Genomic DNA, 21,185 nt, shown 5'->3' on the forward strand with positions numbered 1-21,185 from the left:
TTTTTGTAATCTAGAGGATGTTTGCTTCAAAATCACTTGATCCCTGTTTTTGTTTTCAGTATTTTGAAATTGTAAAGATTGATAATTTAATCATAAAGGAAATAAATGTTATATTTGTGTTGAATACATATATTTGCTTTTTTCACTAAACATGCAATTCATTTAATTTTTTCTGTTTCCAGATATCATCAAGAATGTCCAGTTCATGACGTGGAAATGTAAGTTTTGTGCATTCTCCTCCAATGGACAAGGAAAAATAATCCAGCATTATAAACAGCATCATGGACATCATCGTAGGACATTTTAAGGAACATCTGAAAGAAGGTCAAAAAAGGGAGAGATCCATTTCTTGCCAGAGCCACCTGAGGGACAAACTGCCGGTAAATCTGAGAAGGATCGCGAGACCAGACCATGCTTCTAGAAGTGCAGAAGAAAGAACCAGATTCACAGCTTCTGGATGATCTGATGATTGCAACATTCTCGCAAAGAAGAAGTGAAATCATTGGTAACGAGCCACTCATCTCTGCAGTCATGGACAGATGGCCTGCATTGTTTAGTGAAAGACAGGTAATGTTTTGCCAACTGAGTATAGCACAGAAATCCTGTATTTTCATTTCAATACTGCTCTTATTTTCCCTCACTCATACATATTTCTCTGCATTTTGTCATCTGTCTGTTTCAGCTGAGTGCCGAGTTCAGTAGGATTGCCACTAAAGACCTGCTGGAGTCATTCCTGGATGGACTCGATGCCTTGGTGCCAAGTCTTCTAGAGCTGTACAAAGCAGGTGTTTCATCGAGCAGGAGATTGCGTCTGCGCGGTGTGCTGCAGTGTCTGCAAAAGGAGGTATGTACTGTGTTGAAAACAAGTTTCTTGTTATTGTGTATTAAAATTAGGATTGTAGCTTTGGTATCACATTCATCTACTCTTGTCTGTTCTTTTAGGACACAAACCAAAACAGAAGAACAGCCGCCCTGCTTGGTCTTCCATGCTATCTTTCAGAGGATTCCACCGACATAATCGGGATGTGTGACGTAAGAAACTGTATTTACACCTTTACTACACTAAATTTTTGTAACGTGACAATGGTAACATTTTTCATGTTCATTAGAGTTATTACCATACCCTTCAGCGCTCTCCCTGTCTGTATTACTATTGGTTGAGCTGGTAATGGTAGCTTTACTGCAGCAGAGCTGATGATATTATAAGTCTTCAAATTATTGGGGAAAAAAAAGAAATTATAGTCGAGTAATTAGAGTGGCAGTTATGTTTTAAATTTGGAGATGTCGGTTAAGATTTGAATGTCTTTATACATCTTCAGGCCCATGGAGAAAACCTTGATGTGATCATGAAAGGAATGCAGGTTGGACTGTTGATTGGACACGAAGGCACTCTGCAAGATGCATTTCCTTTGGAAGTCTTCAATGTGGCTGTGGTAGCAGAGGAGAAGATCATCCTACATAAGCTCGCAGACATCCCCACAGGCTTTGCCATGTTAATGGACGCAATCTACTGCCTTAACCTGTGAGTTCCTTCACCTGTGAGTTCCTTCAGAGGGTCATTATGAACATTAAACCGGACCAATGCTCAGCAAGAGTCCATGGGCTCAGAAACAAACTGCTCAGATATCGCAAGTAAACAAAATGAAGGCACATCTGAAGTCCCTGCTTGGAGGAGGCTGTTATTCTGGACTCTAACTTTGTTGTTCATACAAACACTGTTCATGGTTTAACAGGAGTTGCATATTGGGTAAAGTAAGTCAAGTTTTGTTGAAAAATGTAAAAGTGAAAAACCTTACAGACTGTTCTGAACTGTAGGTTGGTTGTTTAAACATAAAAAAAACTTTCGCGATGCACTAACTTTTATAACGAAAACACAAACAAAATCTTAAGGATTGTTTTATAAAGTTCCCAGTATCCCACATTTTACCTCTGCATCTCTTCTCTCGTTCCCCCTTTCTCAAAGTATGCGATTAAGTCATGCCCTTTTTCTGTGTTTACAATGTTCTTGTTCATATTGAGATTTCATGAAACGATTCATTATCTCACATTTTGCCTCGTAGTACCTTACCTCAACACTTCTAGTTGTCAACATTATGTGTTGAACATGACTATTGATGTTATGGCCTGTTTAAGGTACTAGTATGCAACATTTTTGTGGATGATTTTATGAACCTCTTTTAATTATCTCACAGTTGTATAGTGACAAATGTGAGATAATTAAAAGAGGTCCATAAAATGTCCACAACCCCACCTTCTGTCAGTCTGTCCACAACCCCACCTTCTGTCTGTCTCTCCACAACCCCACCTTCTCTCAGATTGCCTCCACTTGTATGTGGTAACATTGTTTTAAACACAGCTATTTAAGTGTCGGCATGTTTGAGATGTACTTAAACACAATGTTTTCCCTTTTTCTTGTGAATAGAGGGGAAGCAGTGGACACTATCTGCTGTATCCGGGGACCTTGAGACACGCTGATGGAATCGGATTCCTTGTCAAAACAGATGTCAAACTGATGCTGTGGTCTATTACTGACCGGCCAGCCGACCGATGAGCCGGCTGCCGATATGTGAACCTACACCTGGACATCTGTGGGGGGTCACAACGGCGGTGGGGGTCGAGCCTGGGGCAGGCTGACAGGCCAGACTTCACCTTGCCACTTCCAATGAGCCCACAGTACATTTCCTCTGCCTTCCTGCCATTCATCACCACACCAAGACAGGCACATTTATCTGAGCAGGAACGAGAGGCTAATCCTCTATATCTGAGACAGTGATAGACTTGCTGCTCCACAGGACCAATGAAATTAGGCTAAAACTGCTGTGGGGGTTCACAGGAAATTGGCCTTGCCAATCATGCGCAGCAACTCAATGTTCTACCACAAGCCTCAAATTTAATGCCAATCTAGCCTGCATCTGTTCACTTACACTGCCCTATTTTCATAATGCAAATGTACCCATATCTGACTTTGATTGCCCTCTCACTAAGAAGTTGCTGCTTTAATGTGATGTGGAGATTAATGTAGAAAGATGTTTGGAATCCATAATTCGGGACATCGGAGCAAAACAGTAGCCCTATGTCCATACTAGAGTAGTTATCAAGTATATACCATTTTAGATCTCTCCAGATCTCTGTATGGCTGTGTCGATGTAATTTCAACCCATTTTCCCGACGAGTGCCTCTGTTCTGACGCCCACACAGCTTCTCATAATCGCAGCGGTCAGCATTTAAGTGGGCCCTCCACCAGCAACTCAGCAATATTGAAAAGTGAAAATCTATTCATCAACATGTTTTTCCGTTAACTACATCTGAATGCAGAGTGGAATCCCCAATAGGGTTGAGTCATTACTTTCAGTAAAATAACTCCATTAAATAAGAGCGAACACAAAGCTGTCCCCCACACGCAGCCTCTACTTCCCCCCCGAGCCGCAGTCCCTCCTGCTGTCTCCTAGAGCCCTGGGATCAGAAACACTAATACTGTCTGCCAGTTCAGTTCTACATAGATTTGTGAGGAGACCAGGGGTGATCATTTCTCCCACTCCCCCACCTTTATTTTCCTCCCCTCAGGTGACACTCTGAAATATATTTTGTGTGCCCTTTCACTTCAGACGAGCTCAGTGTGGAGGAAGCCCAGAGGAGACTAATGAGAGAGCGCAGGGGTACGGCTCCGTCTGCCTCCGTGCCTCATTTTTCTTGATTTCAGCCGCTCCAGTGTCGGCATGGGCTCCTGCTGGTCAGGTGATGGCGGTGCCAGCTGGTGCATCCAGCTCGGACGGACAGCGATTCATTTCCCCCAGCTGGTGATTTATGGCACGGCAAAGCAGAGAGAAACTGGTGTGCGTGGCACCGGGCCGCCTGAGTTAGTGCACTGTCCGGCCCCGTCATGCTTTACCACACAGCGGGCTGGACTGCCTAATTTACGCTGGCAGACAGTCACATATATCACACCCCGTCTGGCCAATGAAGATTGGTGGTGTTTGAAAGGGTCTGTACACACAGTCGATTTTACCCACATGTTACTCCCTGCCCAGCGTTGCACCGAGGAATATTGTTTTTCTTTTCCTCTCCTTCTTTGTCTATTTGATCTTTCATGCCCCATTTCTGCACCTCTTTTTGTTCTCTCTCATCTCGATCTTTCTCCATCGCCCCCTCTCTGTGTGTAGACGTAATGTGAAGTGACTGTGTTGGAGGGAGGCCCTCTCTCACTGGACCAGCTCCTGAGGACTGTGCCCTTCTGTTCAGGAAAACTGGGGGAGGTCACAGTAGGTAGCTCCCTCGAGCCATGGCGTATTAATGCCTGGGCTGACCTCGGTGATAAGAGGGAAGCTTCGGGCGCATGTTTGATTCATGAGTCCATCCTCAATGGGCCCTGGGGGGCTTTTTCCACTGCTGTCCTTTTACTGGCGGGGTGGAGCGTTGCTGCAGGGGAGATCAGTCCTGTCTGTCACAGAGAGGTTGGGGTGTGATAAAGGCACAGAGCAGGGAGTGGGCCAGAGCACACAGATCGGCCCCCGTGCATCGGACACAAGCAATGACTTAATGGTGGGCGGTGATGCGACAGCCAAGTGTTGAGGGACATTAGAACGGATATCGGTGATGGGGCCTGACATCATGAGCAACCCACCTGCCTGGAGGAGGGTTTGTTGAGGAGTGGGGTGGGAAAGTGAGTTGAAGGGCGCTCAGCAGTTCCACTTCTTTTAGCCTTTTTTGTTGTTGTTGTTCCTTATTGTTGGAATGCTGTTAAGCATTGTTCTTTGAATTTTTGAATATTTATTTGACTTCTTCTATTTCTTCCGTCCCACCTCTTCTTCTCCTTCATTTTTTAAGCTACAGAAACTATCAAAATGTTCAGCTCTTTCAGCAGAGGGGTGCTATGACTTTTCATATATCTAACCTTTAAACGTTTTGAATTATTAAGCTTTTTGCAATTTTTATTTTCAATGGGATCTCTATGGAGAATATTTTCAAATCCTCTTAAACTTCTTCAACCTTCAACTCCTTCAACTTCCTCATACTTTCAGCTACAGACACCATTTCAACTTTACAATGTTGAGAAAACCCTTAACTATACTTAACTAACCATATTTCGCTGTGTTCCATGTAAACATTAAATCCAGAATATGGTCAAAACAGGGATAAGCCTCATAACCCGGTCCATACCCATGTCCATAAACACACAACTGAGCATTTTCATGAATTCAAACCTTAAGTCTGAGGATCGTCACACATGCAATTGAGGAAACTCAAACACTCAAAAATGGTGTTGATGAATGTATTTATTTAAGTTTTGTTAGCCTCTAATGTCAGTGTCATCAAAAGTCAAAGTAGCTTTTATTGTCAATTTCTTGCATGTCAGGACATATAAGGAATCGAAATTACGTTTCCCACTCTCCCACGGTGGAACATAAAGTGCAAGCACGACACATAAAACACTTCCTAGGCTAGGTAAAGACAGATATCCTAGTTAAAACATATACTATACTACAATAAAACATTCAATACACATAGGAACGTTCAATACACATAAAAACGGGAAAAGTGGGCAATTAATATAATAATGGGAAAAATGGGCAATTAATATAATGTGTGTGTGTGTGTGAAAAGTGGGCAATTAATATAAATATAAATATGGATACATATTTACAGTACTTCTGTACTGGGGGGGGGGGGGGGGTCAGCTTCAGCTTCCCGTCAGGCTGGAGGATATGATTGGGGGGAGTGAGGGGAGAGAGTTCAGTGTCCTGACAGCTTGGTGGGTGAAGCTGTTCTTTAGTCTGGTGGTGCGGCAGCCGAGGCTCCTGTACCTTCTTCCAGAGGGTAGGAGGCTGAACAGACTATGTGCAGGGTGACTGGTGTCGCTTGCGATTTGAGTGGCTTTCCGGGTGAGGCGGGTGGTGTATGTTTCCTGTAACGAGGAGACTCGGGCATGGGGCAGGAGATGATGGTTCCTCCCTTGGTTCTGAATTGGCTTTTAGAAGTTTTTCTTCCTCTTTGGCCTTTTCATCTGGGGGTCCTTTCTTTCCAGAGGCGTTTGATGTGAGGGCCTCCTCACTGTCCTCCATTTTCCCTTCCCGCAACATCCAGGAACTCTGCAATATGTCGGTGATTGTAATCCGGTGCTTCACAACAGGGTGAAAAATCCTTTGGATGAGGTCTTTTGCCTCAGACGAAACAGAGGGAATGTTGGGGAATTTGACATTGCGCTGAATTTGCATTCTCAACATCCTCTTTATGTTGGTGGTATCAAAGGGCATTGAAACATGGAGCATCATATGCAGCACAACACCCATACTCCACACATCAGACACTTTGGGGTTGTATGGTAAACTTCTCACAATCTCAGGTGCTTCATAGGACAAGGTGCCACAGAAGGTTTTGCTCAGCATCATCCGCCCGTCTGCGTAAGTGAGCCTCTTGCTGAACCCAAAGTCAGACACTTTGAGGTTAAAATGTCTGTCCAGCAGCATGTTTTCACATTTAAGGTCTCTGTGGGCCACGTCACTGATGTGGAGATATTGGAGCGCATTGCACAGCTGTGTGAAAAGCCTACAGCCTTCATTTTCAGTTAATAATAATAATAATAATAATAACTTTAATTTATATAGCGCCTTTCAGGGGACCCAAGGCCGCTTTACAAGAGTAACAGTTAGACAAAAACAGTTTAGACAAACAGTCAGAAAAACAGAACAAGTAAACTAGGGGCCGAAAGCCTTGGCGAACAGATGGGACTTGAGGGCCCTTTTGAAGGCGTCCAGAGTGGAAATGTTGCGGATCACCGCAGGGAGAGAGTTCCAGAGGGTGGGGGCTGCCACACTGAAAGCTCTGTCCCCGAAGGTTCGCAGTTTGGTGCGGGTGGTGGCAAGCAGGCCAGAGTCTGAAGACCGCAGGTTCCGGGGAGGGGCATGTGGGCGGAGGAGGTCCGATAGGTACTGGGGGGCATGGGCATGGAGGGACTTGTAGGTGAGGAGGAGGATCTTGTATGAGATGCGGGACTTGACCGGGAGCCAGTGGAGGTTGATGAGGGTGGGGGTGATGTGCTGCCAGGGCTTTGTGTGCGTGAGAACCCTGGCGGCAGAGTTTTGTACGTACTGGAGCCTGTCCAGGGTTTTGTTGGGTACCCCGAACAGGACACCATTGCAGTAGTCCAAGCGGGAGGTGATAAATGCATGGACCAGGGTTTCAGTAACAGACTCCGAGAGTGACGGTCGGAGTCTGGCAATGTTCCGGAGATGAAAAAAGGCAGTTTTGGTGACGGACTTGATGTGGGACTTGAAGGAAAGGGTGGAGTCCAGGATGACACCCAGGTTGCGGACTTCAGGAGATGGGGAGATGGAGCAGCCGTCAACCTCGAGGATGAAGTCACCCACCTTCCGGAGCAGCGCCTTGGGTGCCACAACCATGAGCTCTGTCTTCTTGGTGTTGAGTTTGAGAAGATTTGATGACATCCAGGTTTTTATTTCATGCAGACAGTTGACAAGGGACTGAGGGGGGAACTGGGAGGATGGAGTGGTACTGAGTTCGATTTGAGTGTCATCAGCATAGCAGTGGAAGTTCAGTCCATGATGGCGGATGATCTTGCCGAGGGGGAGCATGTAGATGGTGAAGAGGAGGGGGCCAAGCACAGAGCCTTGGGGCACGCCATGATTGACTGGGGCTAGGGGGGAAATAGAGCCGTTGATGGAAACAAAATGTTCCCTGTTATGGAGGTAGGATGAAAACCAGGAGAGGGCGGTGCCAGTGACCCCTAGAAGGTCAGATAGGCGGTTGAGGAGGATGGTATGGGAGACAGTGTCAAATGCTGCAGAGAGGTCCAGGAGGATGAGGATGCTGAGGCGGCCAGAGTCAGCAGCAATGAGGAGATCGTTGATGATCTTAATGAGGGCGGTCTCCGTGCTGTGTTGGAGTCTGAAGCCGGATTGGAGGGGCTCATAGAGCTCATGGTTGGACATGTGGAGATGGAGTTGGCCGGCGACTACTCTAGTGAGTTAAGGCCCCCTTGACAGTGATATGCTTCAGGAGGTCTCCATTCACACATAACTCCATCACCACATAGACCTAGAGACACAAAAGTAGATGGTGAATTGTAAGTGGACTTGTACTTGTATAGGCAAGGCAAGTTTATTTGTATAGCACATTTCAACAAGGCAATTCAAAGTGCTTCACATAAAACCATTAAAAGCATCAAAACACAAGGCAAAAAAGGAGATTTAAAAACAATTGGGAACATTGATTGAAACATTAAAAACAGTCATTAAAACACTAAAAAGCAGTGTAAGAAATAAAATACAGTAGTATATTTAAATGCAGAAATTCATTAATATCCTTGAATCTGGTTCAATTAAAGGCAGCAGCAAACAGAAAAGTCTTCAATCTTGATTTAAATGAGCTGAGGGTCTCAGCAGACCTGCAGCTTTCTGGGACTTTGTTCCAGATATGTGGAGCAGAAGAACTGAACGCTGCTTCTCCATGTTTAGTTCTGACTCTGGGAACAGAAAGTAGACCGGTCCCAGACGACCTGAGGGGTCGGGATGGTTCATAAGGTAGCAGCAGATCAGAGATGTATTTTGGCCCTAAACCATTCAGTGCTTTGTAAACCAACAGCAGGATTTTAAAGTCAATTCTTTGTTGGACAGGAAGCCAGTGCAAAGACCTCAGAACTGGAGTGATGTGAGGACTCGAGCTGCAGCATTCTGAATCAGCTGCAGCTATCTGATTGACCTTTTACAGAGACCTGTAAACACACCGTTACAGTCGTCGAGGCTACGAAAGCACCTCTCTAGTTTGCCTAGTGCCACCTGCTAACCTTTGGGGTTAAGTCCATGAAAGACAACCCGCTTGACTTCTGACCCACAGTATATGGTCAAATTTAAATGTTCAATGGATGTAAAAAAGAAAAATAGAATCGGACCCAACAACACAATCCGTAGCACTTTTAGCCATCCTTGTCGTGTGGCCCTAGAGATGGCAATGTATCTTGGTTTGTCCTCCACTTTGGTTCAGACTGAAACTATCAGTTGGATTGCCATGACATTTTGTAGAGACATTCATGGTTTCCAGAGGATGAATACTAAGGATTTTGGTGATGTCCTGACTTCCTCTCTCCACTGGCAGGTAGACATTAATTTTAGCATTCAGCTCAAATCATTGCTGTGCCAAGCACAGCCTCACAGAGCTGCTAGCATGGCTGTAGATTATTGTATAAGCAACAGCAGCCATCTACTGGACTTCCTCTTGTTTTCTGATTTCTTTAATTGTTTTTAAATCTCCTTTTCTTTTGCCTTATGTTTTGATGCTTTTAATGGTTTTATGTGAAGCACTTTGAGTTGCCTTGTTGTTGAAATGTGCTATACAAATAAACCTGCCTTGCCTTGCCTTGCCTTGCCTTGTTCGACCATTGCTACCACAAATACCCAACAAATCCTCCAAATTGATGGTGTTAAAACAGTCTCCACAAACAAATGTCAAGTTACGTTATTCTTAAAACATAATTCACAAATGAATGCAGAGTGATTTGTGTCTGTTAATCTGTATCTTTATCTGCACCCACAAAATTTACAAATCGTATATCATAATTACTACATCAACTTAGCATTTTACAAAGGAAAAATATTATATCTCCACCTAATTGTGTGGTTGTGAGGTCAGTGCAAGTAGCAATGCTGTCTTGAACAGCCTTCAGAGAAGAGCGCTCCAGAGGCTCAAAGGGACTCTTAACCAAAGCTATGTGCCCCAATGGCAGTGCAGAGCCACTGCAGGAAGGAGGCATGCATTACTGTCACTGTGTCCCGACCCCATGCAAGAACCGCTTCAAGAGAGGGTCACCAAAGACCAGTCTGTTGCTGAAATCGTGGCAGGAAAAACGGCATACACCAAGCCGATGGCCCGTACTGGGTAGTGCGCCTATTGCACCCACTTCAGGGCTGGGGTCATCCGATTAATGTCTTCCTATGCCGAGCAGCGATCTGAGGCTACCACAATGTCTGACAAATGCTGGCACGTCACTCTCTAACAGGGGACGAATGTGATGGAGCAGCTCTAACATGCAGCAGCTCAAGCGCCATGTCCCCACCACAGCTGGCGGTGCACGGGCCAGGGCATGAAAGGTGAAACGCAAGTATATTCTGTGTTTCGAAGCAACCTCAACCTTTAAATATGCACCTTTAAGTCAATGATGGTGAACCAATCGCTCCGCTGAATCAATTCCAATAACCGCTTGAACGTTAACTTGATAATTACTTTATTTTCTCTTTGTACTTAATAACTGACTCATTTTTGTGAATGATTTCAACATGTTACAATAGAAATAGTCCTTGGGCCAAACCAGATATCAGTACCATCTTAATGGGGAACATTTGAACATAAACGAAATAGTTTTTAGGGTCAATATAAGTAATTTAACATATGATAGCCCTTCCACAGGAGCAGGACATTTTCTTATATTCCCTTATTAGCACCTTTGCATAATTCCAAAAAGCACACACACAGCCAATATCATATTAACAATTATATCATCTTGAACCTAAGGCAACTAAAAGCAATGTGTTTTGAAATGAATCAAACTCTTTAGTATTGGTGGTGATATTGGTTTGCCTTCAAATTAAGATATTTTGGTTACCCTTATGAAGACCATGTCAATAATATGTTATAAACATATTGATAAGACATTGTAATATACTTTTAAGGCTTTATACAACGTATCCCTGTTAAAATCATGCAACTTAGAACACAATCTTTTAAGTTTAGAAGTGGTGAACATATTGTATTATATGTTTAGCATTTATTATGCTTTATACCTCCATGCCAAAGTGTCAGAGTTATGGGTTAGACCAGTGGTCCCCAACCACCGGGCCGCACAGAAAGAATACACACTATATTATTTCCGTTTTATTGATTATCAGAGTCTGAAAGAAGTTTTATTTTGAAAAATTACCGGATTCTCTCGCAATTTCATCCGCCTGTGCCTCTTGACACATGTCAAGACGCTCGTCTCGGTCACGTGATACGTTACCTCAAAAATGAAGCCCGAAAACTAGCGAAAATGAGTCCAAAACTTTTGGAGAGCTTCTTTGCAAAGGGGGAAAGGCCACTAAGGAGACAGAAGAAGAGCCTACAGCTTCCAAGAAAATAAAAGCTTAATTTAACAGACAATATCAGGAGTCTGATTAAATATCAGGAGTAATTCTGACGCGCCAAACCCGCTCTGCAGAATATGTGGCGACAGAAGATCAGCTGCTGGAGATTGTAAATGACGGTGGCCTTAAAAGTATGTTTGAGACAACAACTCTGCTGGTGTTTTGGATTAAAATCAAGGCTGAATGTCCTGAGATCGCCACTAAAGCGCTGAAAACCCTGCTTCCATTTCACACATCCTCTTTGTGAAGCGGGATGTTCTGCAGTGACGGCAATCAAAACAAAATTACGGAGTAGACTGAACATAAGGAACAGACTCCGGGTGTCATTGTCTCCCATTACCCCCAGATGGGACCGTCTCGTTGCAGAGAAACAAGCTCAGGGCTGCCACTGATTCAGCGTTATTGTGAGTTGTATTTATTTATGCATTTTATATTTGTTTTCATGCTGATCGTATCATTTTATTTCGTCGTGTTTTTCCGCCACACCTTGAAGGCCGGTCCGTGAAAATATTGTCTGACATGAAACCGGTCCGTGGTGCAAAAAAGGTTGGGGACCTCTGGTTTACACAGCATATTATAAGTGCCATAACTTTAGCCAGAGAACTGCTCTAAAGCGGCATAGCAGATCATAAATTCTGAAAGTTTGGAAATGGTAAAGCAACAGGACAGTATGGTTCTTAGCAATTGTATGATACTGTAAAACACGTATGATCAGTATTTTGTGACTGCAAGTAAAGTCTAAGACATCATATCTATCACATCTAAACATTGTCTAGGGATGTATAAAAACAAAAACAACTCAAGATGGTACGGTACATTCAATTTTGGGTCGGACTAAAAGCAGCCTTAACAAGTCATTTACTGTTTATATTTAAGTTTAACATTTTACTCTCACACAACTATTATAAGTATATATATATATATATATATATATATATATATATATATATACCGTATATATATATGTATGTATTACCTTGCTTGTGTGCCATTTGAAGATTTCAAGAGTCTTGGCAATGTTGGGATGGTTCAAAGTCCTGATGATCTCCATTTCCCGACACAGAAACGTTTCCACGTAAGTGGAAGACAACCTTTTTGTGTCCATAAACTTTATGGCAACCTTTTTCCTCAGGCGGGCTGAGTAGGTACTCGCAACTTTGCCAAACATGCCTTCTCCCAGGTTGTTCCTGAATGTGTAACCATGCCTCTCCATGAACAGCTTATTCATCATCAATGTTGTGATGTTGTCATAATAATTCATGTTCTAGGAGCAATGGCTGTGAGAATGTTCCATCAGAACTACATGCAGCCTGATGGACAGGAGTTGAACTGTAACAGACACCAGGGCAGCATACAGGCAGTGTTTGGTTGGAAAGGTTAACTCAGTAGTCATGCACACAACAAGACTGCAAACACATAAAAGTTTGACTTTACTTTACGACTTAAACATAGACAATGGCAGAAGTTCAGTCTTGGTGTTACTGGATCGCAGTGCTGCATTCGACACGGTCGACCATGCCATACTCCTAGAAAGACTAAACATAGTTATGGATTCAGACCTCAACCTGATCAGCCATATCAAGACAATTACAAAATCAGCCTACTATCACCTGAAGAATATATCAAGGATTAGAGGACTTATGTCTCAACAGGATTTGGAAAAACTTGTCCACGCATTTATCTTCAGCAGACTGGACTACTGTAACGGTGTGTTTACAGGTCTCTGTAAAAAGTCCGTCAGAAAGCTGCAGCTGATTCAGAGCGCTGCAGCTCGAGTCCTCACTAAGACCAGGAGGGTGGATCACATCACTCCAGTTCTGAGGTCTTTGCACTGACTTCTTGTCCAACAAAGAATTGACTTTAAAATCCTGCTGTTGGTTTACAAAGCACTGAATGGTTTAGGGCCAAAATACATCTCTGATCTGCTGCTACCTTATGAACCATCCCGACCCCTTAGGTCGTCTGGGACCGGTCTACTTTCTGTTCCCAGAGTCAGAACTAAACATGGAGAAGCAGCGTTCAGTTTTTCTGCTCCACATATCTGGAACAAAGTCCCAGAAAGCTGCAGGTCTGCTGAGACCCTCAGCTCATTTAATTCAAGATTGAAGACTTTTCTGTTTGCTGCTGCCTTTAATTGAACCACATTCAATTAATATATGAATCAATTTCCTGCATTTCTGCATTTTACTACTGCATTTTATTTCTTACACTGTTTCTTTAATTGTTTTTAAATCTCCTTTTCTTTTGCCTTATGTTTTGATGCTTTTAATGGTTTTATATGAAGCACTTTGAATTACCTTGTTGTTGAAATGTGCTATACAAATAAACTTGCCTTGCCTTGCCTACTACTAATAATACTTCTACTACAACTACAACTTCTACTACTATTACTACAAATATCACTACTTCTGAAATTTGTTTAAGCTACAGAAACTGTTCAAATATCAAAATGTTCAGCTCTTTCAGGAGAGGGGTGCTTTGACTTTTCATATTTGTAATCTTTAAACTTTTTGAATTAAGCTTTTTGCAATTTTCTTTTGAATGGGATCTCTATGGAGAAAATCTTCAAATCCTGTTATACTTCTTCAACTTTCAAAGCCTTCTTCTTCCTCATACTTTCAGCTACAGACACCATAGTTAGACATTTCAACTGGAAGGTTTTTCAGCAGTGCAGTTTAAATGCTTTCGGGCTTCAACATTTTTCAGACAGGTAGTCTCCCATTTCTTAATTTTCAGCAATTTTTTCACAATTAATTTCAGCTTTCAGCATTCCAACGCATTTTCAGCAGGAAATGCATTTTCTAGTTTTACATTTTCTGCCATTTCAAAAATATTGGACTTGTCTGAGGGCTGGCAGAAAGGAGTGAGATGGCTCAGATAGGGTGGAAGACGGGGTTTGTGGGAGTAAGCTGACACAGTTTCAGTTCCAGCACATATCTCCAAATGACATCCTCTGGAGTTTGGTTCGGGATTACTCCTGTCTAATCCTGACAAATGCTGCAGAGTGAGACACATCTCTGACAACAGAGCAACTACTGTACACAGTGATGACCGTGGTGATCGGTTTAAATAAGAGCAGGGTACACAACGTACTCTCATGCGCACACAGTATAAATAGCTGCATGTGCTCTGATGAAAAACAGGAGAATGGCCATAAACAGGATCACAAAGTTTTGTTTATATATATATATATATATATATATATTTTTTTTTTCTTTTACAAATTAAGGGAATATTTCGCTCACTAAATGGTCAGTGAAACATTTAGGTTTAGTGGAATGTGAGTTTTCAGGCCATGGTTGCATGCCTTCGTAAGAAATGTTTTTCTAAATGCCCATCTGGGTAATTACAGTGCACACACACACAGAGGGAGGCACATCCTTGAACAGCAGTATCTTGCCAGACACTTCAGAGCTCCTAATGCCAGCTGTTTGAATGTGGCTATGTAATACATAATCCTGATTTGTGTTCCTTTCAGTCACCAAAAGATCTGTACATGCCTCAAAGAAACTTGTCAAGGCTTTTCAGCGCACATTGCCTTCTCACAATCAAGTCGATGCTTGTCAACGCTACTGCTATCAAAATAGTCACAGTAGGGAGGGGCGATCCATTTTTCACATATCCCATTGCTGTCACCTCCTTGTGCCCGTCACTAATCTTTAAAAGCTATTTGCAGTTTTAACATAGATCTCAAATCCCGTTTCGCTTTCTCTCTTCCACTTGTGCACACACACACGCACGCACGCACGCACACACACACACACACACAGGCGCACACACACTCTCATTGTTCTTCTTTTGTGGTTTGATGGGGAGCTGGGTTTGGTGGGTAGAGCGAGCCTTCTCATTCCTCCACGCGTTCCCATGGCCGTGCTTTTGTTTTAGCTAAGCTGGTGCCCCCGGATTAAAGTGAAAATAATCCTTCTTTCATTGTTGTTTTTGTTTTGAAAAACCTGCTGAAAAGCGATCTGTTGATTTGTCTCTCATCTTTCACAGATTAAGTTTAAATTGAACGATGAAAGGGGAATTTGCAGGTAATCTCTGTCTGTGTTTGTGCGTGCTAAGGCAGAGGTAACGTCGACTTTCTTTCTTCTGTTGATTTTGTTTCTTCTGTTGATTTTGTTTCGAACACGGTTGAGTGAAGGAGCTCTACAACCTTTTCCAATTTTACAAAGTGTAGTGTTCATGTTGTCAGTGCACTGTATAGTGTGGAGCACATTTGCTGTGAAATGTACGGTATGTTTAATTCATCCAACCTCTGATTCATATCCACTTGAATTATTGTCTGGCCCTGCAGCCAAGCTACCCATTTGTGTCAGATGGCAGACTAATGGTGATATTAATGAAGTCATTGCTTGAGTCAGAAAATCAATAGTCACTCAAAACAGTCAATGCAAGCAAGTTGGCTTGAATGGTGACCTAGTTCCCATGTAATGACAGCTCCTAACCCATTCTTTATTGTGTGATGCTCACAGCATCTGCTTCCACACTGCCAAACCATCATATTTGTGCCACTAAACACTGTAGAATACAATGTTTATAGGGAGAAAATTGGGGCAGCTGTAATTTCTTTGTTTGTATATTGCGATCAACACTGCAACGTAAAAATGAATTTGCTGATGCTTCACACGACTAGTAATACAAATATCATTCCACATCATTAGCTGTGAACAAATGGCACCAGGACACTTCAACCCAGTATTCTTTTGGCCACTGAAGGCAAGGGGCCAAGTGGGGCCGGGAGGTTAACCTGGATTTAGTATTAAACAGTGTGGCTGTTATTATTGGGTCTGTAAAGGACCAGGCAGCGTTAGAGTTGGAGTGGGGCCAGGCAGAGGTCAGCAGGCCTCGGTGATCAACTGAGCAATGAGGAGAAGGTGTGAGGGGCCTCTATACCAGCTCTGGTTCCTGCTTACAGAAGCAGCCCTGCGCCTCACTGACATCAGTCAAAACTCATGACTGTGTTATTACTGTGTTCTGTTGTGTGCTCTGAGATGAATAGGCTCTGCATTCAGTCCAACAAAGAGCCTTGGCATGCATACAGGAGCAGGAAGTGGGAATTCTAATACTGCTTTGTCATCGGCAGTAAAAGAGGACAATACGAGCGGTCCCCTCTGAACTGGTTTAGTGAAGACTCAAATCCCTATCTTCTGTAGAGAGACACTCCCTACCGGTTATTTCATAGAGAAGACTTTTTTTTTCTGGGTTCAGCACTGGGTTCAGCACTGCAAGCTTCACTGACAATCAGTCAGTACTGCTGTATAATGACACGTCTTATGTTATCCCTGGTGTGACCATACAGCAGTCACACAAGACAAGTATCTCTGTACACTCGTGTAATAATTACTTTGCTGATGATATGTTGTGCTAAATAGTTCTAAATGTCTTTCATCTTTTCTCTTTCCGCATAGTTTTAACGAAAGCAGAAAGGAGTAAAAAATATATTTTGCTGCTATGTCTAAAGGGCTCGTCTGTCACCAACCTGCAGTGTCAATACTCCACACCAACTGAATGTAACTGTGGCTGTAGCAGTTATGCCAGCATCCCCCGACACAATTCTCTCAACAGGTTTTGGTGCTTTGATGACAACAATGGCGATGCTGTTCAAAACGTCTGGCCAAAATCTGCCGTAGGTGTCCAGTTAGGTTAAGATCTGCTCACTGCAAAGGTCAGAGCAATATGATTCACAATATTTTCATTCTTGTCAAACCATTCAGTAACCCATCAAGCTCTGTAAGGAAGAATTTGCAGTTGTTAGGTTTTCTCCCCTTTTTTCATCTTGTTGGGTTTAATTTCACTAGTATGTCGGTAAAGTGGACTATTTGATACTAAATTAAATTGATAATCTGATTTAAATCAACGTACCATCACAACAAACCCTTGAAAAGTATCAGTGTAAGTTTTATCAAAGATTCAACTGTAAAGCACCGTCACAGGACCTATATAACTGCACCAGCTCGGCTGTAAAACTCAGCTGATAGTTGAAGGAGGTTGGGTGGATATTGATTTTATTATTGACATTAAACAGTCTATCTTGCATTTATATAAACGGTTTATGTTCTAGTCCACCAACCTAGGTTCCTTCCTTTAAATTAGGCGAAGAAACACACGTTAAGGCTTTTCTCTCTATATTATCAGTCTATAGTGGGTGAAATACAGGAAACCTTCTTGCTCAAAACTGAAATTGCACTGCAACAATGCTGAGGTTAAAATGCGAAGAGCTTGATAATAATGATTGTTTGTGCACAAAGGGCAATAATCTGTCTGTCGGGCTAACTGAGGAACAGCAACGCGAGTCAGCGTCTCCTCTGTGGGCTGCAGAGCAGATGCAGCTAAAATGATGTTACCAGAGACAGCCCCGTCCTCGGGCTAAGCTCAAATACCCAAATGCCATCCCCCCCCCCCATCCCCACCCCCTCAACCCCTTCAGCAAAACGTCCACATTTTAATCCAATAGTGTGCATAGAGCTTGGGGAAATGATATTTAGGAGACAATGAGTGCCCTGCAGAGAAAAGGAACGGAGGGGGGATTGGAGTGTGTCTCTGAAGTGGCTTTGACTCCACTACTGATGGAGAGTAATTAAAGCAACCTACTGTGTTGTCGATGTAGCTAAAGGGTGATAATAATGAAACATCACAGCTCATAGAGCTCCGGCCTGCAGCACCTCACTTTGGCCTGAAGCCCTAATTAGTAGCACACTCACTATGTAGGTTGTTCCTCGACTCAAAACGTAATACTCAGACTCACAGCAACAACAGGCTCCTTTGATGTGTGTCTAAAAAAATTTAGATCAGATGGTACATCAGGCAAAAGCACACACTACCTGGCCCCTCCAATTACAACGGAGCTGAGAGGATTAGTAAATGAACATAAACTATCAGTTATCTAAGGTCACTATTTCCACAACAACAACAATTACACAGAAATCTGAGTCTGTGACTCATCCTCATTTCCTGACTCCTCTTATCTTCCTTTAAGATAATCTGCAAAGCCCCAAATGCCACTGCCTGCATCTTGAAACATGTCAGTGGGCTCAACAAAGTGCATCTTTCATACGGCATGGAATGAAATGGATGACTGACTTACACATAGTGTCCAGACTCTGAGCTGTGGTGTCAAACAAACACCTGTGCTCTTCTGACTCCTCTCTGTAGGTTACCGAGGGTCACATCAGCTGTGAGTCCTTTGAAATTTTTACCAGAAGCCATAGAAACTTTAAAGCCATCTGACAGACAGCTGGCTGCTGAAGTGACCCTGTGTGAGTGTATTATTGGGATAGCAGTGTTTGTTTTTATGTCAGGACATTGAGGCCATCTGGGCGTCATCGTGTGGTTGTCATGTTGGACTTGTTTCAGTATTTATACAAATTAATTTATTGGTCATATTAGATATACAGTTTGGGTTTAGGACATAAACTTACATGTGAAATTTCTCCTGAAATAATATTAAATGATAATTATACAATATAATTGAATAATTTCCTGTGGACGATTTGTGACTGCAACAACAAAGCAGAGGTGTTTGTTGTTCCCTTCTTGCTGGCATAAGGGCTATCGAAACAGATCACGCCTTCACACGGCCGTAAACACGACAGCTGAGCTGGTGGCTCGCCGCTAACAGCGCAAAAAACATGCTGACAGAGCTAACAGTGTTTACCTGAGGGGGAACAGGAGGGTAGGAGCCACGCTTCTGCAACACCATCGTTGGTCGGAACGGTGTTATCGGTTGTAACCGCCATATGAGAGCAGTGCAGCTAACCTGGGCCCATATGCACTAACGTGCACTAGAAACACCACGGCCGGCCGGCCGGCTATGTCAACAAAGAACGGAGAAGCTCGGATAACAACACACACAGAGGGAGAGTGACTTCATTCTCTGCTCAGGCATTCTTACTCCGCGCTACCTTTACAAAGATAATGGTTGTTTAGTGCTTTGTTAATGCTTTGAATGTCTTGTAGAGAACCTTTAAGTTAGTAACATTTAATTTCATTTGAGTTGAGCACAATATTACTATCCCAAGGTTGGAATCCACACAAAATGTTTTCAATACATTTATTCAAATGTATTCATCCTCAGTGGAGTTTTTTGTTCCTCAGACAAAAAATCATTACGTTCCATATTCATCAGGATCAAACGTTAATTACGTCTGCACTTTTGATTCTCCCCCCCCCCCCCACCCCTAAAAATAACATTTAAATGAATGAACCACAAAACAACACATAGTCACTTGTGGTGAATGCATCAAACAGAGCAAAATCATTTACAATGTAAAAAATGCATTTGCCTCAAGATGAAAGCTTATATTCATCATCACAGGGTTTGTCCTCATTAGCTTGTCCAATTTTGGACATTTGTTCCATAATTCTGGATCATTAAATCACAATAGTCTGATTCTTCTACAACTTGTATCTCATTCGTGAGGCTGACAGTAAAGCGTTCCAACATCTGAGGAGGTGGAGGCCGCGTTCCCACTTTATTGCACGTATATATAGCTGTTTCCTAAATGCACTGACTGCACATGTATGCCAGGTTCTATAGAGGCAGACTCAGCCAGATTAGATTTTCACATGGTTAATGAGTGGGAAGGGTATCACAGGTGAGAGACAATGGCAAGTTTCACCTCATCTATTTCTGTCAAGATCAACAGTTGCCATCTCATCATGAGTTATTTGGTTTGGAGGCTGTTCAGAGTGTTATTAAAGCAAAGATCACAGCTACAGACAGAAACAGCTGGGATAATGCTCACTCTGCCCAGACACGTGGATAATGGGTCATTTTCATTCCAATTCCCATGCGTTTGCACAAGTTAGGGGGCATAGAGCAAGGGTGGAGGAGTCAGCAGATGTTAAATTAAGCATGGAGTGAATACATAATGAGCTATTAAGGCAGGAAAACATGTCCTAAATATGGTGTTTTTTGCACCCAGATCCCAAATGGTCAAAAGACTCTATCTCAAAGTCTCACCCCCTGCGGTGGGCCCAGCGGGGGAGAGGATATGGGGAGGATGGATTTTTTTTTAGGAGGGCAATTCTGACGCTTTTTGAATTTGGATTTCAGCATTTAGGTCAAACTTTACCTCGGGTCTTGAAACCATCTGCTCCTGGGATGCAGGCCAAGGCCACAGGGCAGGCTTGTGGTAGCAAGCAGGAAGCCGGCGCCATCTCACGCTCTGTAAAGAGGCCCTATAGAGCTCCGCGTATCCCTGTGACGTGCCCTCTCACTACCCTGTGTTTCAGGTGTTCTCCCTTTTTAGCTGCATCCTCCAGGGAGCCAGCGTTAAAATGGATGATTGCCTGCGACCGTTGCATTAAAAGCATTAATCCCGCTCTTATCAAGCAGCGAATGATGAATTAGGAGCGTCAGCTCTGGGCTCACCTTTGTTGTCATTTGAACAGAATCAAAGCTTTAAATCACAGGGCTGCACCTGGTAATAGGAGGGGGGATGGCGTTCTAATACTGCGTGTGACAGAGCCGCAATGCTTCCGGCTGATTTAATAAGTCCAGAAGGAGGGGGTGGCGCAGGGCTAAATGAAAATTTGAGTACGGTTTTTAAAATATATGATTGCAGGATGAAATGGCAGCTGCCCTCATTTCAAGTCAGCTGAATTTGAGCTGTCATTCAGTCATTCTCGTGCCAGTTTTTGGTGACGTTTGTGTTAATGCTGCACTGTATGCGCTCAGACAACGCTACTCGCTTTCCCTTCTCCTGCTGGGGCCAATGGGAATTCAAGTCCTCTTTGAAAGATCAGACTGACTCGCTGATGTTTGTGACAAGTTTCCTCTGGGGAAAGCCATGTTATAATCCAGGTTGATTTGTTCAGAGGTAGAGCATGTGTCAGTACAGGAGCAGAGAACATGCTCTACCAGGAGGAGGACATTCACTCCCAGTAGTGCTGCGTGTTGCTGAGTTGCAACACTTTTTGCAACTCATAGGTCGTGCTGCTTTTATAACACTACTGATCTGATCCAAAATGTCCGTGTGGTGTGAATTTGACTGACTGCATTTTATATTGAGGCGGAGGAGTGCAGCAATTGAAAATGACAAAACAAATCAA

General features: G+C 43.1%; 1 protein-coding gene across 1 annotated transcript; it reads right to left on the minus strand.

Moving 5' to 3' along the window:
* Window positions 1-4,199: 4,199 nt before the first annotated feature.
* On the minus strand, window positions 4,200-20,291 carry tssk6 (testis-specific serine kinase 6; the record flags this gene model as incomplete). Its single annotated transcript, XM_079270777.1, has 3 exons — window positions 4,200-4,231; window positions 5,918-6,550; window positions 20,207-20,291. The coding sequence occupies 3 exons, from the start codon at window positions 20,289-20,291 to the stop codon at window positions 4,200-4,202; spliced, it is 750 nt and encodes a 249-aa protein (XP_079126903.1).
* Window positions 20,292-21,185: the final 894 nt, after the last annotated feature.

Source organism: Melanostigma gelatinosum, assembly GCF_949748355.1.
Source record: "Melanostigma gelatinosum genome assembly, chromosome: 6".
Lineage (NCBI taxonomy): Eukaryota > Metazoa > Chordata > Actinopteri > Perciformes > Zoarcidae > Melanostigma > Melanostigma gelatinosum.